Genomic DNA, 17,679 nt, shown 5'->3' with positions numbered 1-17,679 from the left:
TATGCGATATTTGCAAACGATATTCAGTTGCTATCGATATGCGATCGCTAATTGCGAAATCAAGGCAACTTAATATCATCGATATATATTAACAACTGTTGCGCATATCTAAGCGAGAAATGCGCGGCAGCATTGAACATCTAATTGGATTTATATTGCCAAAAACAACAGTTGCTTCTGCTGCTGCTTCCAACGATGGCCACCGATGTGCAAAACACAGATTCTAAGGATACGCTGACTCAGCTGCTCGAAATGGGCTACGCAGAGATCGAGGCACGACAGGCGCTGGCGCATGCCTCCAATAATCTGGAGCTGGCCATACAATATCTGGTCGGCGACTACGATGCCGAGCAGACCGATGAGGCGCTGCAGCGACGCACGCGTCGCCGCTGCAAGGAGCTGCGCAGCTGCCTCATGGGTAATCCAGCCATAACCGATTACGCCGTGGCAGCGCTAATGAAGAAGCCGCGCACTGCCGAAGCGTTGCGTGAGCTGGTCGGCACGCACAGCGCGATGTTTTTGGGATCGCTATTGGAGTCATCCTCCGACGAGGAGCAGCCGAATGAGGAGCGCAAGCAGCGAGAATAGCAGATTCAATGAGATAATGTGAGAGGTGGAGAGAAGCTGCCAGATCAGCTGTTAAAACTAGATATTAAAGCGAATTAAACGAAAGCTAAGAAAAAAAAAACTGTTGTTGTTTTTGTTTTCCTTTTGCCTGTGCCTTTGCCTCGGCATTGGTTTTGTTTTTGTTGTGGCGCCGGTCAAGCCACCCTTTGTGCGTGTTTTATTTTCTTCTTTTTCAATTTTTGTTGTTGCTGTTTTGTTTTCTTGCGGTGTTTTGTATTTTGAGCTCTGTCGAGCGCGTCAACCCTTTTAGCCTGATGATTAATGATCGCATTTTTTTGCTTCATTTTATTTTGCTTGCTGCTGTTTTCTACTGATTTCAATTTAGCGCTTCGCATTAGAAATTCTACCCTAACCTGAGACGGTTTATTTGGCTATGTTATGAGTCCTATGGATGCACATAGATACGTACATATACATATATAAATAATATATAAAACTATGAATATACTTTAATTAATAGTTAAAAGCTAATAATTATTATAATTGGCCACTTCAATAAAACCTTCTTTTACATTGCAATTAGCTTAATCTCCCGTTCCTTGTCTAGCCTATGTTAGGGTATTCGAGAGTCGACTTTAGCCTGTTTTGTGCTTAAATTCTCTAGCTACTGTTGAAAAATCCTAATTAATTTTGACTTGCAACCGTTTGCATTGTCAACCGCAGCCACGTAGCCGGCGCTGGTGTCGCCGGCGTCGCTGCCGTTGTCAACGCTTATCGGCCATTTGATCGGCGTTGCGGCGTACCGCAAAATGTGACGGCGACAAAGAGAGAGAGAAAGAGAGAGAGAGAGAGTGAGAGAGCGACAACCCTTGACGCGCGTAGGCGGCGCCCTATCATTTATCACGGGTTGCAAATGCTTCAAAGTGGCTGTAACTGAGCCCCCCACAGCGTTGGCAATTTTAAACTGCACTCACACTCTCAATCGCAGTCGCAGTCGTACTCTCAGTCGCAGTCGCAGTCACAGTCGCGCAGTCGCTCAGTCACAGCTAATAAATTATGTATTGAAATTGGATATCGCGTTCGTTTGACGCACAATGCACCGCAATTAGACGAGTTGAAAGTGAACGTGCGCGCGCGCGCTCTGTCCCACTCTCTTGCTCTCCCGCTCTCTTCCAGTGGGTCCCATGCACGTAACTTGCCGAACTGCGCCTGTGCTTCTTCGTCATCTTGTTGTTGCTGCTTTTTTGGCAGACCTTGTCAACGATCGTTCGTCCCTTTTGTGCGCTCGTTTACATGTGCTTAACAAAGGCAATCAATATGTTGACAACAAGCAGCTATAATAATTGCAATAATAATCAAAAGTATGATGAAAAGAAGTAAGAAAAACGAAGTACTAAGAGAAGTACGCAGCTAGCGCTGCAGTTGCATACAGTGGCTCACAGCTTATTTCAACTAGCTACTAGAAAAAAACAATTCAGTCTTAAAGATGTTAACAACAATAAAAGCAAAATGATAATGATGAAATGAAAATGAAGAAAAAAAAAATAATAATAAAATCAAAATCAAAATAAATAAATAAAAAATATAAATAATAAAAATTAAAAAAAAAAAAAAATTAAATGGGAGCAGCTATAAATTCTAAAATAGAAAATATGTATATTAAAAATATTTAAGTGCAAATTACTTGCCAATTGTCTTAATTTGTAAAAGAGTAGCTCATTTATTTTGTCAATATTTTGAAACATTTGTATATTAATTAAATGCACTTGTGTTTACATTGTTTTTATTAATTAATTTTTTTCTTTAATCAAAATCAATAAAAATATATATTTGCTATGACCATACTTTTGATCAACTACCATTTGGAGTTTATTTTTATTTTTATTTTATTTTTTTATAGATTCGTTTTTATATATTTTATACGATAGATGCTGGCTGTAATTAGCTGTGAGCCACTGTACATGCATGCATGCATACATATGCATGTATATGTATAATTGCAGTGCAATTTTGTATGTACACACACACACACGCACATACATACATTCATATATGCAAATTAATTGGCAAGCTGAGTGAAGAAGCAGCTGAAGAAGTTGCAACCGGCCTTGTCTTTAATTTTTACATTTTAACAAAACTGTCAGCCATTTTGAGTCATTTCGAATGGAGAGAAAAAACTGAAATGAATTGAAATGAATTAGCTTATGACTACGACTACTAAATTGACAGTTAGAAATGTTGGATTACTGTAAAGATTTGGAATTGTGCTCTGGCCGCAGGCGAATTCAACTAGTTCCAGCTGACACATCGAATCTTGGCCACGGCATTTGCCGTCAAACACAAAAATCCCATCGAAATATTCAAGTGGTAAATTTGCATATTTGTGTTTGTAAAGCGTTTCGGTTTCGATTTTTATTTGCACAAGCGCTTAATTGTGTAAAAGGGAAGGCGAACGAAGGCACGGCACGGCACGGCTCAGCTCAGCTCTGGCCAGGCCAGCAGCTGCCGAGCGCTGCCAATTAATAGATGAAAATGGATTTGTGTAAGAAATATGCGTTACCCATTTGCATGCGCAGCAGCAGCAGCAGCAACAACAACAACAACAACAACAACAATACATGCCACTGACAAGCCCCGACCAGAGACAATTAGGCAATTATTTGCGCAAAGGATCAAAACCAAAACAAAAAGCAAAGCCAGCGTCTGTCTGTCTGTGCCCTCTCGCTCACACACACACGCACGCACAATCACACGCACAGTCTCACTCAGTCACTTACACACACGCACACAGTTGGGCTCGCTCTGGGAACGCGCACAGTGTGGCCAAATGTTCAGCAGCTTGGGCTTTCCTTTGTCTCCGCTCTCTCTGTTTTGCGTTTGCTTTTAATTGAACATGAGCAATTAGCGTGCAATTTGTTTCGCTCGCAAAAATGCTAACGGTAATCGCAGCCCCCGCAGCCTCCGCCATTTGTGTGTTCCACGTGTGCCACGTGTTTTCGGGCCGCCCAAAACGCACTTGAGTAGAATTAATTTTAAATGCTGCGCTGCACGCGGCTAAGTGATTATGCCAAGCCAGAGAGGAACCACATCTACCCATACCCATACCCATACCTCTCATACCTCATACCACATATCCATTCCCGTTTCCATTTCCATTCGTTCCCATTCCCATTGGCAGTGCTCGCTCGCTCACTTGCTCGCATGTTTAATTATAATTAAAAAGCCTTGGCTCATCTTCGGCCCTCTCGCTCTGGCCGATGGGCAAATGGTAGCGGCATTTCGCTCGCACATGCTTCAAACATACATTCGCTTACTTCCATAAGCATTAAAATGGTTAATTGAGTGCTTAGTGGCCGGGCCACGACTTCCAGCAGCCGCAGCCGAAGGATCTTGAACTCATCTATCTGCCTTGGCCATTGTCAAAGCGCGCTATGCACTCCATAATATTAATTATTTTAATTGAAATGTTCATTATTTTACATCTAATTTAGCGCTGCTTGCGTGTGCGACCCCCTCGAACCCTGAACCCCGAAACCCGGACCAAAAACAACTCAACTCCAGCTCCATGCTCGGACAGGACGAATCCTGTGCACAATGCTCACATGCTTTTAAGCTTTCACTTTGAGGCCGCCTGTGCACAGTGGGCTACGGCTGATTTGTTTGGCAAATAGATTTAATTTCTTTTCATTGAACATTTGTTTATTTATTTATTTATTTATTTATTTATTTTTATTTTTTTTTTTTTTTTGAAGCTAAGGAAAATAATATTTATGTACAGGGAATATTTTGTATTAATATATTATAATTTGACATTAATTTAATTGATTTATTTTTGTGTATTTTTATTATTTTACATTATTATTATTTTAACAATAAATTTGAAGAAAAAATATTTTTAAATTGATTTTTATTGTATATATATTTAGTTTGAAAAATCTATTAATATAATTTTGATTCTTTCATTAAATTAAATTAAGTTTTATTATTTTTTTTATTATTGAAGATCAGCAGCAAAACTTTAATTTAAATTTAATTTTCAAATAATAAAAAAAAAAAATAATAATAAATAAAAATATTTGTCTATAAATATTTATAAATGTGTGTGCGTTTTTTTTCGCTTTAATTTATTTTTAATTTGAAAAATAAAAGAAATGTACATAAATCTTTTATTATAATTTTTTCAAATTTATATATGTTAATTTAATATTTTACAAAAATTATTTCTCTTTATAATATAATAATAAAAATTTAAAAATATAATACTCCAATCGATTCAACATCAAAGTTATTTGGATTGGCTTTTGCTGCCACTGTGCACACTGGTTGTTGCTTATTTTCAATTTTTTTTATTTTAATTTAATTTAATTTTTTTTTTATTTGGGGTTGCTGCATTTGGCGCGGGGTTTATTATAAATTTTTAATTGGCTTTTTATGTATGAATAATGCTGCTCTTTGCCAGCAGTCGTCCTGTCGAAAGGGATGCATTCCAGGGGGTTGTATCTATGTGTGTGAGTGTGCGTGTGTTTGTATGTCTCTCTCTCTCTCTCTCTCTCTCTGTGTGTGTGTCTTGGGTGCGTGTGCTATGCTTCTTATCCTAAGTAGTTTGAGCCTATTATTTATGCAGCCAATTCATTATGTGGTTGTCCATGGGCCACGTTTTTCATATTTCTATTCTCTAGTCTCTCTGCTTCTGCAACAAATTTGTTATGGACTGCGTAAAAAAGGGGTTAGCGAGCAGGCAGCGGGCCGCATTCCTGTTTAGGTAGCACAACTATTATCTGTGCATGTCAAGTTGCTTGGTTAACCGGCAGAAAAAAAAAAAAAAAAAACGGAGGAAAATCAAATCAAATCAAATCAGAGCGAGGTGCAAAATAATAAATGGCTAAATGCCAGCAACAACAACAAGTTTTGAAACAACCCCCCGTCAAATATAAAAAATTACATTTTTGTCAACTCATTAGAAACGTGACGATGAAAGCAGCGCAAGGTCCTGCTGCTGGTCCATTTAGTGCTTTGAAAAGGGTTTGTCATTTAATTAAAAAAAGAAAAAGAAAAAAAAACAACAACAAAAAAAACGTGATAAAAAAAGAGTAAGAAGGTAAACAGGTAGGTTGGCCACTTTACATAAGAAGCTGGCTGGCTCCACCTACAGCGGTCAGTTTGACAGCTAGTTAACAGTGCGCGCCTACGCACAGGTGTACATTAACAGAGCTCTGTTAAGGCTCTGTCGCGGTGCTACCCTCGTTGGCCGGCACCTGCGATAGGCGGCTGGCTGGCAAAAGCCAACCGCTTGGTGTCCAATGGCAGCGCAGCCCCAAAAGCAACAACGCTCAAATCAAACACACACACAACAACAAAAAAAATAGGTAACGTTACATAAAACAAAAACAAGAAACCCCCAACCACAAAGTATCCGGAGCAGCGGCAAGTATGCGCAAGAGCCAAAACAACCCTCGCAGCAACAGCAGTAGCAGCAGCAGCAACAACAGCAGCGACAGCACCAAATGCCGGTCTCAGCTAGCGAGCAGCAATAGCAGCTGATAAGCCAGTGAGAGCGAGAGAGCGCCAGAGCGCAACCACCTAACGACGACAACAGCAGCAACAGAAACAGCAGCAGCAGCAGCAGCAGCAGCAGCAGCGCAGCAACGCTAGCAGCAAAGCCAGCAACAGCAACATCAGCAACAACAACAGCGCACGTTTTTGCCGCTTTTCGGTTTTCATTCATGCAGCCTCGTCGTCGCATTCGTCAAGTGAACTTCGGCGCTGGCGGTCGTGTGTGCGCGCAGTAGCAGCAGCAGTAGTAAACAGCAACTGAAATTACGTTACGCGAAACTTCAAATTTGGCGAGTGCGAAGCGTATTGTTTATTATCAAGAGGAAAACAAAACAACAAAAAATCATAAATATAACAACAAAAAATTATTTCTTTATTTTTTTTTTTGAAAACAAGATATTTATGCAAGTGCCGACATATGTATTAATATATACATATCTATCTCTGTGTGTGTAAGTGTGCGTGCAACAATATTTAACAACAACAAAGGCAACAACCAGAGAAGCAACAGTCAAGTGTGTGTGTTTGTTTACACCTTCGATCCGCCTCCCCACCAGCCGTTATTTCACTGACTCTCTCTCTTACACTCTATGTGTGTGTGTGTGTGCGTGTGTGTGTGGCGCAATTATTTGAAATATGCAAATTTACGAGCTAACTAATTGAGTCGAGTTGAGTTCAGTTCGCGGTTCGCGTGTGTTTTGTGTTGTTGCAGGTGTCGGGCATTCTCTCGATCTCGTTCACGCTCACTCACTCTCTCTCTCTCTCTGTCTCTCTGGCCGATCTTGGCTCGTTAGAGGCGTCTTCTTATTGCCATCTGTACTAATTCAATCAACGGTAAATCACGCGCTAACAGCTCTCACCCACTCTCTGACACTGTCTCGCGCTCGCTCTCACGTACGCGCTGCCTGTGCAACTCTCCTTATCGCACGTGTGCAAGCAGCAGCAGCAGAAGCAGAAGCAGCAACAGCGGCAGCGGCAGCAATTTTCATGCGTTTAGTACGACTATAAAAATTCGCACTCAATTAGCAGTAGCAGCAGCAACAACTCATAACATAAACAAAACAAAAGAAACGAAAACAATAACAATAATAACTACAATAAATAAAACAAGAAACGCTAGCAAATTCCTGTGTGCAAATTGTACAACAAACCGCGCTAAATAAATATAAGAATTATAAAAAAAGAGAAGGCAAAGAAAAACAAGCCTTGCCGCAAAACCAGAACCAAGCACAAGGAGAATCAAGAACAACAACAACAGCGGCACTAAATACAAGAAAGAAGGCGAAAAAAGCCGATCGCCAGCAATAAAGAGAAAATATCCCCCTTCAGGCAGAGCTCGACGATTGCTCGCAGCAAGAAAAGCAACAATTTTCTGCATATGTAAGTCGAAACTTTTGTGCTGCGATCCTTTTAATTAGTTTACTTTTAGTTTCTGCTGCTGTTGTTTATTTTTGCCATTTGTTTTAATTAACGTCGCCGTCGTCGTCGGCGGCTGCATTTGGCAGGCCAGAAGAAAACGAGCGGCGCGGCCCAAGAACAACAAAACGCAAATCTTTTCTGTTAATTGCTTCAGTTTCAAGTTTCGTTGCGTTTACGCCGGAAAAAACAACAACAATAACAGCAAAGACATAACAGAAAGAGCCCCTGTGTGTGTGTGAGTGCTTTATGAGTTACATAAAATCGATCACAACTTGCAGAAAAAAAAAGAATCTAACAAGCAAACAAACTACAAACTATTGACGAATTCCAATTGGGAATGCAAAGAATTTCGCGTATGTGCAAGTTAAAAGCTTTCTTAGAGGTCATTTTCAATTAGCAGGGGAAATCTTATAGGATTCCGCACTGTTATTTCTGTTTGTGCAAAAACTTAAATTGTTCAGCATAGATTTAAATGTGTTAAAATTTGCAAATAGCAATATTATGGGTAATGGCAAATAAGCAGAACAATTTCTGGTTAGAAGCAGTTAAGGGCAATTCAATCTGGATTATCTTATTGCTAGATTATATCAAATTATAAATAATACTGAAAGCCTTAGTGATTGCTTGAATCAACTCGTATTACTCGCCTTCACTTGAGTACTTATTGCTCAAGTTCGTAAAAACAGTTCTTTTATTTATATAAAGCTTAGATTTCCAGCATTATATCCATATGTTTTTCTTGGAATAAACAAGCGATCTACTTTCATTCCAGCACTCAGCAAGAATTTCAGTAATGTCATTTGAAACCCCGCAAATAACTGCAATGGCATGTTCTTCACTTTCATTAGAAGTGAAGAATTTTTGCAGATTTGTTTTTGTTTTGCTACTCAATCCAAGCCATTTTTTTTGTACTGTTCGCAGTAAAGATAAGAAAAGAGGTTTTGGGTATTTTCAATAGTAGGATAACATAAATCGTGATCTATATTAAAAAATAAGCCTTAAAGGTTGTAAATATCCCTCTTTAGACATACTCCCTATTGTCGCTATCGCCCCAATACCATATACATTTTCACTCTAATTAGACTTTCTTAAAATGTGAGCTTTATTCCTCGCAAACATTCCAATTGGCAGTTAACTCCTCAATTCCACAGAACCTGCTACTCTAATTAGAAATTGATTTTCCTAATAAGTCTATTTTGTTTACATTTCATTTGCATTTTAGATACTTTCGTTGATCAGCTGAGAAGCTTTCAATTGCATTGCTCTACATTGCACTCTCCCACTCCGTATCTCTCGCTCAAGTCAAACTCTCTCTTCGTGTCACTTGGCAATATTTGTGCTGTACTTTAGCAGACGCGCAGTCTGTTAATTAGTTACCCTTTTTCATGCTGTGTGCGTGCTCGTGCATCAGTAGGTGTGTGTGTGTGTGTGTGTCTGTTGTCAACCCCAACGATCTTAGTTATCATCTAATTGCAAATTTTACGCATTTGTAAGCGCTCGCTGGCTCGCTCGCTCTTTCACCCTCTCGTTGCTTACAACTCTCCCACAGTGGAGACTTCTCGGCTGTGTTGCCGTTGCCGTTGCTGTTGCTGTTGCCGCTGCTGTTGTTGTTCTCTGTCTGTCAAGCAGGCCATTAATGCCAAATGCGTGTCTGTCAAGTTATAAACTCAGACGCTGGGCGTCTCGCCTGTTTGTGGAGCGTGTAAAGTGGAGGTGCAAAAATAAAAACAACAAAAAAGCAAAAATAAAAAAACCCAAAAACAAAAACAAAACCGAAAGATATGTAAGAAAAACAAGAAAAAACTGCAGCGAAGTGCATTGGTTCAGTTAACGTTGCCGCCGACTAGCGACTTGCGACTTGCGACTTGCGACTCACGTTGCATTAATTAACATTTAAACAATAATTAAATTATTCATACAAATGTGGCAAATGTAACCGAGGGCGGCGGCAGTGGGCAGCAGGAGGCAGCTTCATCAACTGGCAACTGATGAGGCCGCCGATTGCATCTGGCAGCAACAGCCTATTAGTATGGCTTATTGCCTCGCCGAACGATCCTCTATCCACCTCCGCCCGCTCCTCCATTTCGCCTTCAGCTCCTGCCTCAGCTACGATCTTATCGACAGCAGGGCGCGCACGCGCACCTCGCGACTCACACAGTAGCAGCCGCAGCCGCAGCCGCAGCCGAAGCCACAGAAACAGAAGCAGACGCAGCAGACGACGACGCACCGACATATAGACATACATCTACATGTGAACTCATGTATGTGTGTACATACGCATACATACACATACACACACGCATGCAATGACTCCAACGCCGCATCTCGCTCCCTCTCTCTCTCTCTCTCTCTCTCTTATGATCCCAGCTCCCAGCTCTAAGAAACACTGCGAAGCTTGATTAGGGTCTTTGTTGTAACTGAGTTGGAAATGCGAAAATATTTTATATGTAGGTGAAAAATAAAGAAAAGGAGCGAAGAAAAATGAAAATGATGGAATAGAATAAAAGGAAACGAAAAGAGAAATAGAAGAAATGTAAAGCGAATAGGATCATGATGCACACTAAGAAAAAGAGAAAAAAAAGTGGAAAATATAGAGAAAACGAAAAATAGGCCGAACTTGGATAAAAAAGAAAAGGAGAAGGAGCACAACAAATTAAAAAGAGAAATGAGAAGACAGAAAGAAAAGGAGAAATAGAAAGACATCTCTATCACTCTCTTTACCTCACACGCTTTTCAATTCCTGAATAGTCAACACTCTATTCAATTTAACTTTCTCTTCAGCTCCATTTATCTCTCTCGTTCTCTCTTTTTATTTACCTATTCCGTCCTGCATCAAAATTTTGTTGCTCAGTGTAATTGCCACACATTGTGCTGCGGCCTTTTAATGCTAACAACTTGCTTAGGCAGCAGGCACTTCATGCTGCTCCAAGTCCTGCCTCTGCTCCTGTCCCGGTTAGCAGCTGCTCCCGTTGCTCGTCCGCTCGCCTCGCTGTAATCCTTTAATTTATGACACTCGACGGAGCTGGAACTAGAGTTTGAACAAGGGCTGTGCGAAGGATTGGGCCGCCTACATGACAACAATTTGCAAATATTTTATTAATAAATGACATTGGCTGCAGAAAGAGAGAGAGAAAGAGAGAGAGAGAGAGTGATTGAGAGAGGGAGAAGAAGTGAGAGGAAGGCCTGTTTTGTGATTGCAGCCGAAAAACTCGTTGACCAGAGAAAGAGAGAGAGAGAGAGAGCGAGAGAGATATATTTAGAGAGAGATAGAGAGCGAGATCGAGAGCGTACGTTGCATCGTCTTCTCCTTGCGACTTAATGCATCGATGCATGCGAAAACTTTGCTGTTATATTAAATTAAGAGAATTAAGACCTCTTCAGAAGAGTCTGCTCGATTAGCTGATGATCTGTAATTTAATGACTTGAAAGATAGCAAAGAGAAAATCTGGGTATAAGGATTGTCTTTCTAATGAACTCAAATTGAAATAACTTTTGAGAAAACCACGAAACTGTATAGCATTGTATTTTATATGGAAAGCCCATAAAGTTATTTATAAGGATAAACACAATCTAAATAAAACTTTTAATCAAGAAATAAAAATAAATAAAGTACAAACCTGAATTCTTATAGAATTTACTAATTATGCAAATAAAATCTGTTTGAGTTGAGGGCAGAAAAATTGTATTTTTATTCTTCTAATAATCACGCTGGATCAGAAAATATCCAAGGCTAGGAATATGTTGTATATATATAATAATGTTGTATAATGATGTATATATATATATATATATATATATATATAAAGAGACTGATCTATATATGCATAAATTCACACAGAAGTTAGGGCATTATCAAAGTCTGCTATGATTGCAATTACAATGAAGTAACTGAGAATTGGCAACGGTAACGCGAGCGACTCGCTGTGGATCAGGCAGGGGCTGTCGGGCCACTGGACTGTCGGCCTGTCGGCCTGTCTATAGGCCAGTTCTGTGGGCAGCAATGCGGCGCGTGTGTGTTGGCTAGCAAATTGAAATCGAAAAAGAAAACTCGTTAATTAAAAAGTTAACATGTTGGTTTGACCAGAGCGCGAGCCAGAGCCAGAGACGACGACTCTCAATGCTGAGCTTGGCTTGCAATTGGTTTTATTAATAATTAAGAAGCAACGTCAGCGCTCATCATCATCATCATCGTCATCGCCGTCGTCATTATCATTGTCAGAATTGTGGTTTCAACTGCAGCCGTTGCCTTATGCCACAAATTTATCCTGACGTCTCCGCCGTTCAACGGGACACATGCAAAAAGGGGGCGGGGCGCAGGCCGCATACAGTTGAGGGCTATACGGACCCGGTTTGCGTTCCAGTTGCCATTGCCATTGTTGTTGCTGTTGTTGTTGTTGTTTGTCAAAGGAAGTGCGTCGCGCCAAAATGAAAAATGAAGTGCACAACGGCCTCTCTTTCGCACATAATGTGTTTTTATTATAATTTCATTAAAACACACACACAGACACACACACACACACACACTCGGGATTGCCTTGTTCAGGGGGCGGAACGTGCTGAGCGTGAGGGTTTATTGAAACACAACCTGCAAAATGCATCAGCAAAAGGATATTTCACGGTTTGAACTTTGCTTGCGTGCGCTTCATTTGTATAATGTTTTACTCTATTTGCAATGCTAAAGAGGGGTATATAGGTTTTATAGCTGGTTTATAGTTCTCTTAACAAAGACTATACGATTTTTTACAAATTGTTAATATTTGATAAATTATAGGTTTATTTTGTTTTCTGGCTGAAAATTGAATCGAAATTCATAATAAATCCTTATTCGCCCAGCCTAATACTGAATTATTTATTTAATTGCTTGACTTGCAAATAATTCCAATAAAATTTACCTCATGTTCCAATTGGAATCCCATTGGCAGCTCAAAGTTTCTATTGCTCAAGTTCTCTTAAGCTTGCCTTGGCATTTATAACTCTCTCACTCATTCTCTCGCCCTCAATTAACTCTCCAAATGTCCAGTTGAAAAGCTCAGTTGCTGCGCTCGCTTTGTCAATTGCACTGAATGGCATTGCATAGCGCCGTCTCGCTCGCACTCTGAATCATTTGCACAGATTCTTATCTGAGCAGCGCACGCACCTAAACGAACTGCAAATGAAGCGACAGCCGAAGAACGAGCCGAAGTCAATGACGACGGCGACGACGACGGCGTTGAAAGCCGAAGGCCGAAAACGCAAAGCTCGTCATTCGTTCAGCGTTGCTGCTGGCGGGTCCTGTGCTCGTTGTTGTTGTTGTTGTTTTTTTTTTTTGTTTTTTTTTTTTAGTCGTTTTCTTTATAATTGGTTTGAAATTAATTTGCCAATTACACGATCTCACATTTAATTGGCTTACCCCGGCGGCAACGGCGAGGAAGACTCGACGACTCAACCGACTCAACCAACTCAACGACTCGAACCACTCGACGACTCGACGACTCCGCATGGTGCGTACGAACGGTTGGCTCTGGCCCTTTGCCTGCTGATGATGCCTGTTGCCCTTTTTTGTATGTGCGGTCTGTGCTGTGTTGGGTTGGGTTTACGCTTCGCTTGGTCCCCATGGTGCGCAGATCTTTGCAGCGATCATCAGCAACATCATCAACATCATCATCATCATCATCAGCAGCATCAGCAGCAGCAGCAGCAGCAGCAGCAGCATCAGCTTGATCAGATTGGCAAACATCATCATTAGCCGAGCGCTGCCCCTAAACATTGTCGCTTTCAATTTGAGTAAATGAAGCAAACAGTGCGTGCGACATTCGCTTTATGTGCCGACAGTCAAATCAGTCTCCCTCTCGCTTGCTTCCTCTCTCTTTCTCGGTCCCTCTCACTCTGTCTCTTAGTGTATCTGAGATCAGTCGCTTATCAATTTGCAATATGCATTTTTGCATAATACGGCCAGCCTCCCATACTAAATTGTATGTCATTCGATCCAAGCGAGGGGTGGGAAGTTGGAACGAGGCAGGTGGCAGGGGGGCAGAGGGGCAGAGGGGGAGGGGATTTGGTGCGGCACATGGGGCTTACGCGAAGAGGGGCTTGGCAGTCGGCAACTGGCAACGCGTTAATTGGGTTGAACGTACCGCGCGGATCTTTTGTTGAATCCGCTCTCGTATGCACATACACTTGCACTCATACAAACACACATACACACACACATACATTCAGTAGGAGAAACCAGTTTATTTGGATTTCAGTTTTCTCAGTTCTCGGTTTTCAGTTTTCAGTTTTCAGTTGGCCAACAATTTTAACTAAAGCCTAAACACTTTTAGTTAAAATGCCAATTAAAATATTTTTTTGACTCTCTCTCCCTCTCCTTGTCTCCTTGTGTGCCCCTCTCTTTCTCTCTACCCCATGATCGATGTGAGCTGAGCCTAAGCTCTGCTGTCCCAGTCGCAAATAAATGCAGATGTCAATTAGAGCCTCATTAAAAAATGCGCAAAAGCGCAAACTTTCAACTCGCAATTTGAGAACGCGACAATCCTCGGCAACCCTCCGCCTTCCCCTCACCCTCCTGCCCTCACCACCGAAAAACACACAAAGTTCTCGTTGCCCAGTTTTAGGGCCTCACACTCATGCCTCAAGTCTCGGCCAAGTGTCTCCGAGTCTTCGGTCTAGTGACTGAGTTTCTGGCGCAGCCAGTCCCCAGTCCCCAGACCCCAGCCTCCAGCCTCCAGCCTCCAGCTTGCGACTCTCGACTTGATTCTGTACATGAGCATCACTTGCACTTTTATTTGAGGTCTCAGGACTCGGACTCGGACTCTAAGTCGGACTTGGACCTCAGACTGCGACTGCGACTGCGACTTTGACTTGGAGTTGGACACAGAAAGGCTGCCGCATTCCGACGCTCAGTGCGCACAGTGTGTCGAAAGACAGTGGCCTGGCCGCAAATTTGAGAAGCTTTGATTTATTTATTTATGATCGCTTGACTTTTGAATAAACTTTCTCTAAAAGTTATAATAACTAGTAAACACATAGGAATTCGTAAAGTTATCTTAGTATAATTATATTTTAACTAAAAAAAAGAAAATACATAATAAATAGTTATAATGAATAATAATAATACATAATAATATATGAAGAAGAGATTTATTGAAAATTAATCGATCTTTTTTAAGAATTTTTTATTTTATTTTTTTAAATAACTTAAAAAATACTACAAATTTACATTTGTTGTTGCAAGCAAAATTTTAATTTCTATAAGAAAAAATTTCATTTCTATTTTATTGAGTTGGCACCACGGTGCATGCTGTTAAGCGCTCTACGTTGCGATGCGATGCGACAGCGCTGAGTGAAGGTGATTTAAAAATTTTGTCACATTTTCAGTACAAAGATTTTGGTATTTTTTAATGAGCTCTCGGGGATTCTGAGGCAGCACCAGGCCAACTCGAGAAGCTTGGCTGCTTCAGTCAGGACAAAGATCGGCGCACAGGTCTCTGGCGACGACGGCGATACTGGACGTTGCTTTCGTGTTGCTCTTTATTTGTATTCCCATCTACGAAAGTGAAACGAGTATATTAGTTCTCCACAATGTTTGCTGCATTTTGGCGTTATTGAAGCTAGTGACTTGAAATTTGCAACATATACTCCCTATACCATCGTATCATAAACAGTCGAAGCTTTTCCGGAAAATGCATTTTCTGGTGCCTTAGAAATCATGGTAGTATAAAAGCTACAGAATGAAAATTTCGAATATATACTACCGTTGACAACTGGAGCTCAGAAAGCTATGGCGGACAGCTCTACGTACACTGAGGGCGTGAGAAATCGCGTAAGACTCGGTTCGATTGAGCGCGCGGCAAATCGGAAAATGGATCTGGCAGCGTTTGGGCTGTGAATGAGTATTCTGCAGTCGGTAGCACCCGACAGTAAATTTTGTACTTGTTCCTCATTTTATTCTATATATATATATATATTTATTTCTGATTTTTTGTTGTTGTATTTATTTTATTTGTATTTATTTCGTATTCTTTCGCTCGATCCAAAGCGGTTTCTTGGTATGCTGCCTGGCAAAAGTGCAAATTTTGTTGCATGTCCGCGCGGTGAGCTGTGTTTCTCTCTCTCTCTCTCTGTCTCTCTGTCTCTCGCTCTCTTGATTTCGTTTTATTTTTATTTTATTTGTATTTTAGTTATATTTGTATTTGTTGTTGTTGTGTCGCTTCTTTCTCATTTATATTTGGTTTCTTGTATTTAAATTGTTAATGTGATGCTTATTGTTGTTGCTGTTGCTGCTGTCTTTGGGGAATTAGCACTGCTTTGTTGTTATTGCAACTTGTTAAAATTCCGCATTGCGTCCGCGCTGTGGCATCGCCATCGCCATCGCCATTGGCATCGGCATCGGCATCGGCATCAGCATCGGCTATATGTTCATGTTCATAAATTCAACACGCCGCGTGTCCCATTGCCTGGATTTATCATCATTAGCGCACAAATTGGACGCATCTGATGTTATTTGGCAAATATCTCCCTGCGCCCAAACCTATATCTATTTCCACTAACATGATTCTTATTTTGTCTCTTCTTCTTGTTACCGTTTTTTGCGCCCTTCGCGCGAAATACCAATCAGAATTCGCTGATTCTCATTCTCCTAAAGCAAATTTTTTAAAATTAATATAAACAAATTCAATTTACTTCAACATCTTGTCTTGAGTTTAGCTTTGCCTCGATTCCACAGTCATAAGCAATTTTGTATCATTTAAAATCCATAGAATGCTCTGTTAGCTTAACAGAGCTTGAACAATCTCAAGATTGCCATGTTAGCAGTTGTTGTAATAGCTTAAAAAACAGTATATATGTATATACCCGTTTGTACATATGTATATATAATGTATATATGTATATAAGTATTATATGCTATGTTAACTTAACATAAATGGGACAATGTCTAATAAGGCCTATTAATTTAACAGACCTCCCACAATTTAAGCTTAACAGCTTGCACAGCTTAACAGAGCTGTTAGAATGTCGTATTGTATATGCTATGTTAGTAATGCTAACTAAACAGAGTTTATCCAATACGTGGTAGGCTATGTTAAGTTAACATAGCTGTCATTATCTTTTAGCCATTTACATATGTATATCAATCTAATTGGCATATGCAAATAATAAAACAGAAGCTGTAAAGCGCTTTAATATGATATAGAATAAAGCATTACATATTTATATTGCATGTGTATATAATTAAATGAATATCAAAATATCTGTATAATGATCTTAGTGGTGCTTTACATATATATGCATATATTAGCCATCGATATATAGTACAAATTATTGAACAACCTAAATATTCTGTTAAAGCGCTGTTAGCTGACAGCACGGCAAAACGCTGCGTATGCGCAATTAAGAAATAATATAACCAACTGCAACAGCAACAGCAGCTGCAACAACAACATCTGCAGCAAGCAACGAACGTGCAACGTAATTAATTAACGAATTAAAAGCGTATGCAACAATAATTACAAAGCCAAAAGGCAATTATGCAAAACAACAACAGCAACAACAACAGCTGCAAAAAGAGGAGGCTAAGGCAAAACAACAATAAAAATAAAGTAAACACAAACGAAGCCACGCAATGCGGATGCAATTGTTGTTTGTTGGTTGTTGCGGTTGCCGTTGTTGTTGCTGCTATTGTTGTTGTTGCAACGCATTAAATTAAGTTGCCAAAGCGCGCAAAAAATGGAAATTACATGCAACTCAAATACACACACACACACACACTCATTAGAATTAATTGACTTTCCATAATTGAGAAAACAATGCGGTGGCGTTGACGACGACTTCAACGTCGACAGCAACGGCGACGGCGACAGCGACGTCGGCGTCGACGTCGTCTAACTACCTACCTACCTACCTGGCTGCCTACCTGTGCCAGCCTACTTGTTATAGCTGCTCTACACTAATAACACGCAACGGGTATGCACGACGCGGCAAGCAGCTTGACTCGATCAGCCTGAGTCGAGGAGCTCGGCTACCCCTTAAGCTAGGGCTCTATCATAACTAGAATAGCTAGATATGACTGTATATATTTGTCAGTTAGTGTAAATAATAGAACATTTGTTGGCCAGTGTAATCGGATGTGATACGCAGTGAAATGTAAATCAGTTGCATTTC

At 40.4% G+C, this 17,679-nt stretch overlaps 2 protein-coding genes across 2 annotated transcripts; both read left to right on the top strand.

Moving 5' to 3' along the window:
• Window positions 1-80: 80 nt before the first annotated feature.
• Window positions 81-688, top strand: LOC6584177. Its single transcript, XM_002009797.4, has one exon. It carries the CDS (start codon window positions 196-198, stop codon window positions 586-588), a length of 393 nt encoding a protein of 130 aa, XP_002009833.1. The 5' UTR covers window positions 81-195; the 3' UTR covers window positions 589-688.
• Window positions 689-2,655: 1,967 nt separating this feature from the next.
• Window positions 2,656-4,295, top strand: LOC6584179. Its single transcript, XM_032732005.2, has 2 exons — window positions 2,656-2,934; window positions 4,059-4,295. The coding sequence occupies exons 1-2, from the start codon at window positions 2,803-2,805 to the stop codon at window positions 4,236-4,238; spliced, it is 312 nt and encodes a 103-aa protein (XP_032587896.1). The 5' UTR covers window positions 2,656-2,802; the 3' UTR covers window positions 4,239-4,295.
• Window positions 4,296-17,679: the final 13,384 nt, after the last annotated feature.

This window comes from Drosophila mojavensis, unplaced genomic scaffold (assembly GCF_018153725.1).
Source record: "Drosophila mojavensis isolate 15081-1352.22 unplaced genomic scaffold, ASM1815372v1 contig_136, whole genome shotgun sequence".
NCBI classification, from domain to species: domain Eukaryota; kingdom Metazoa; phylum Arthropoda; class Insecta; order Diptera; family Drosophilidae; genus Drosophila; species Drosophila mojavensis.
This window is presented reverse-complemented; position numbering and strand designations above follow the sequence as displayed.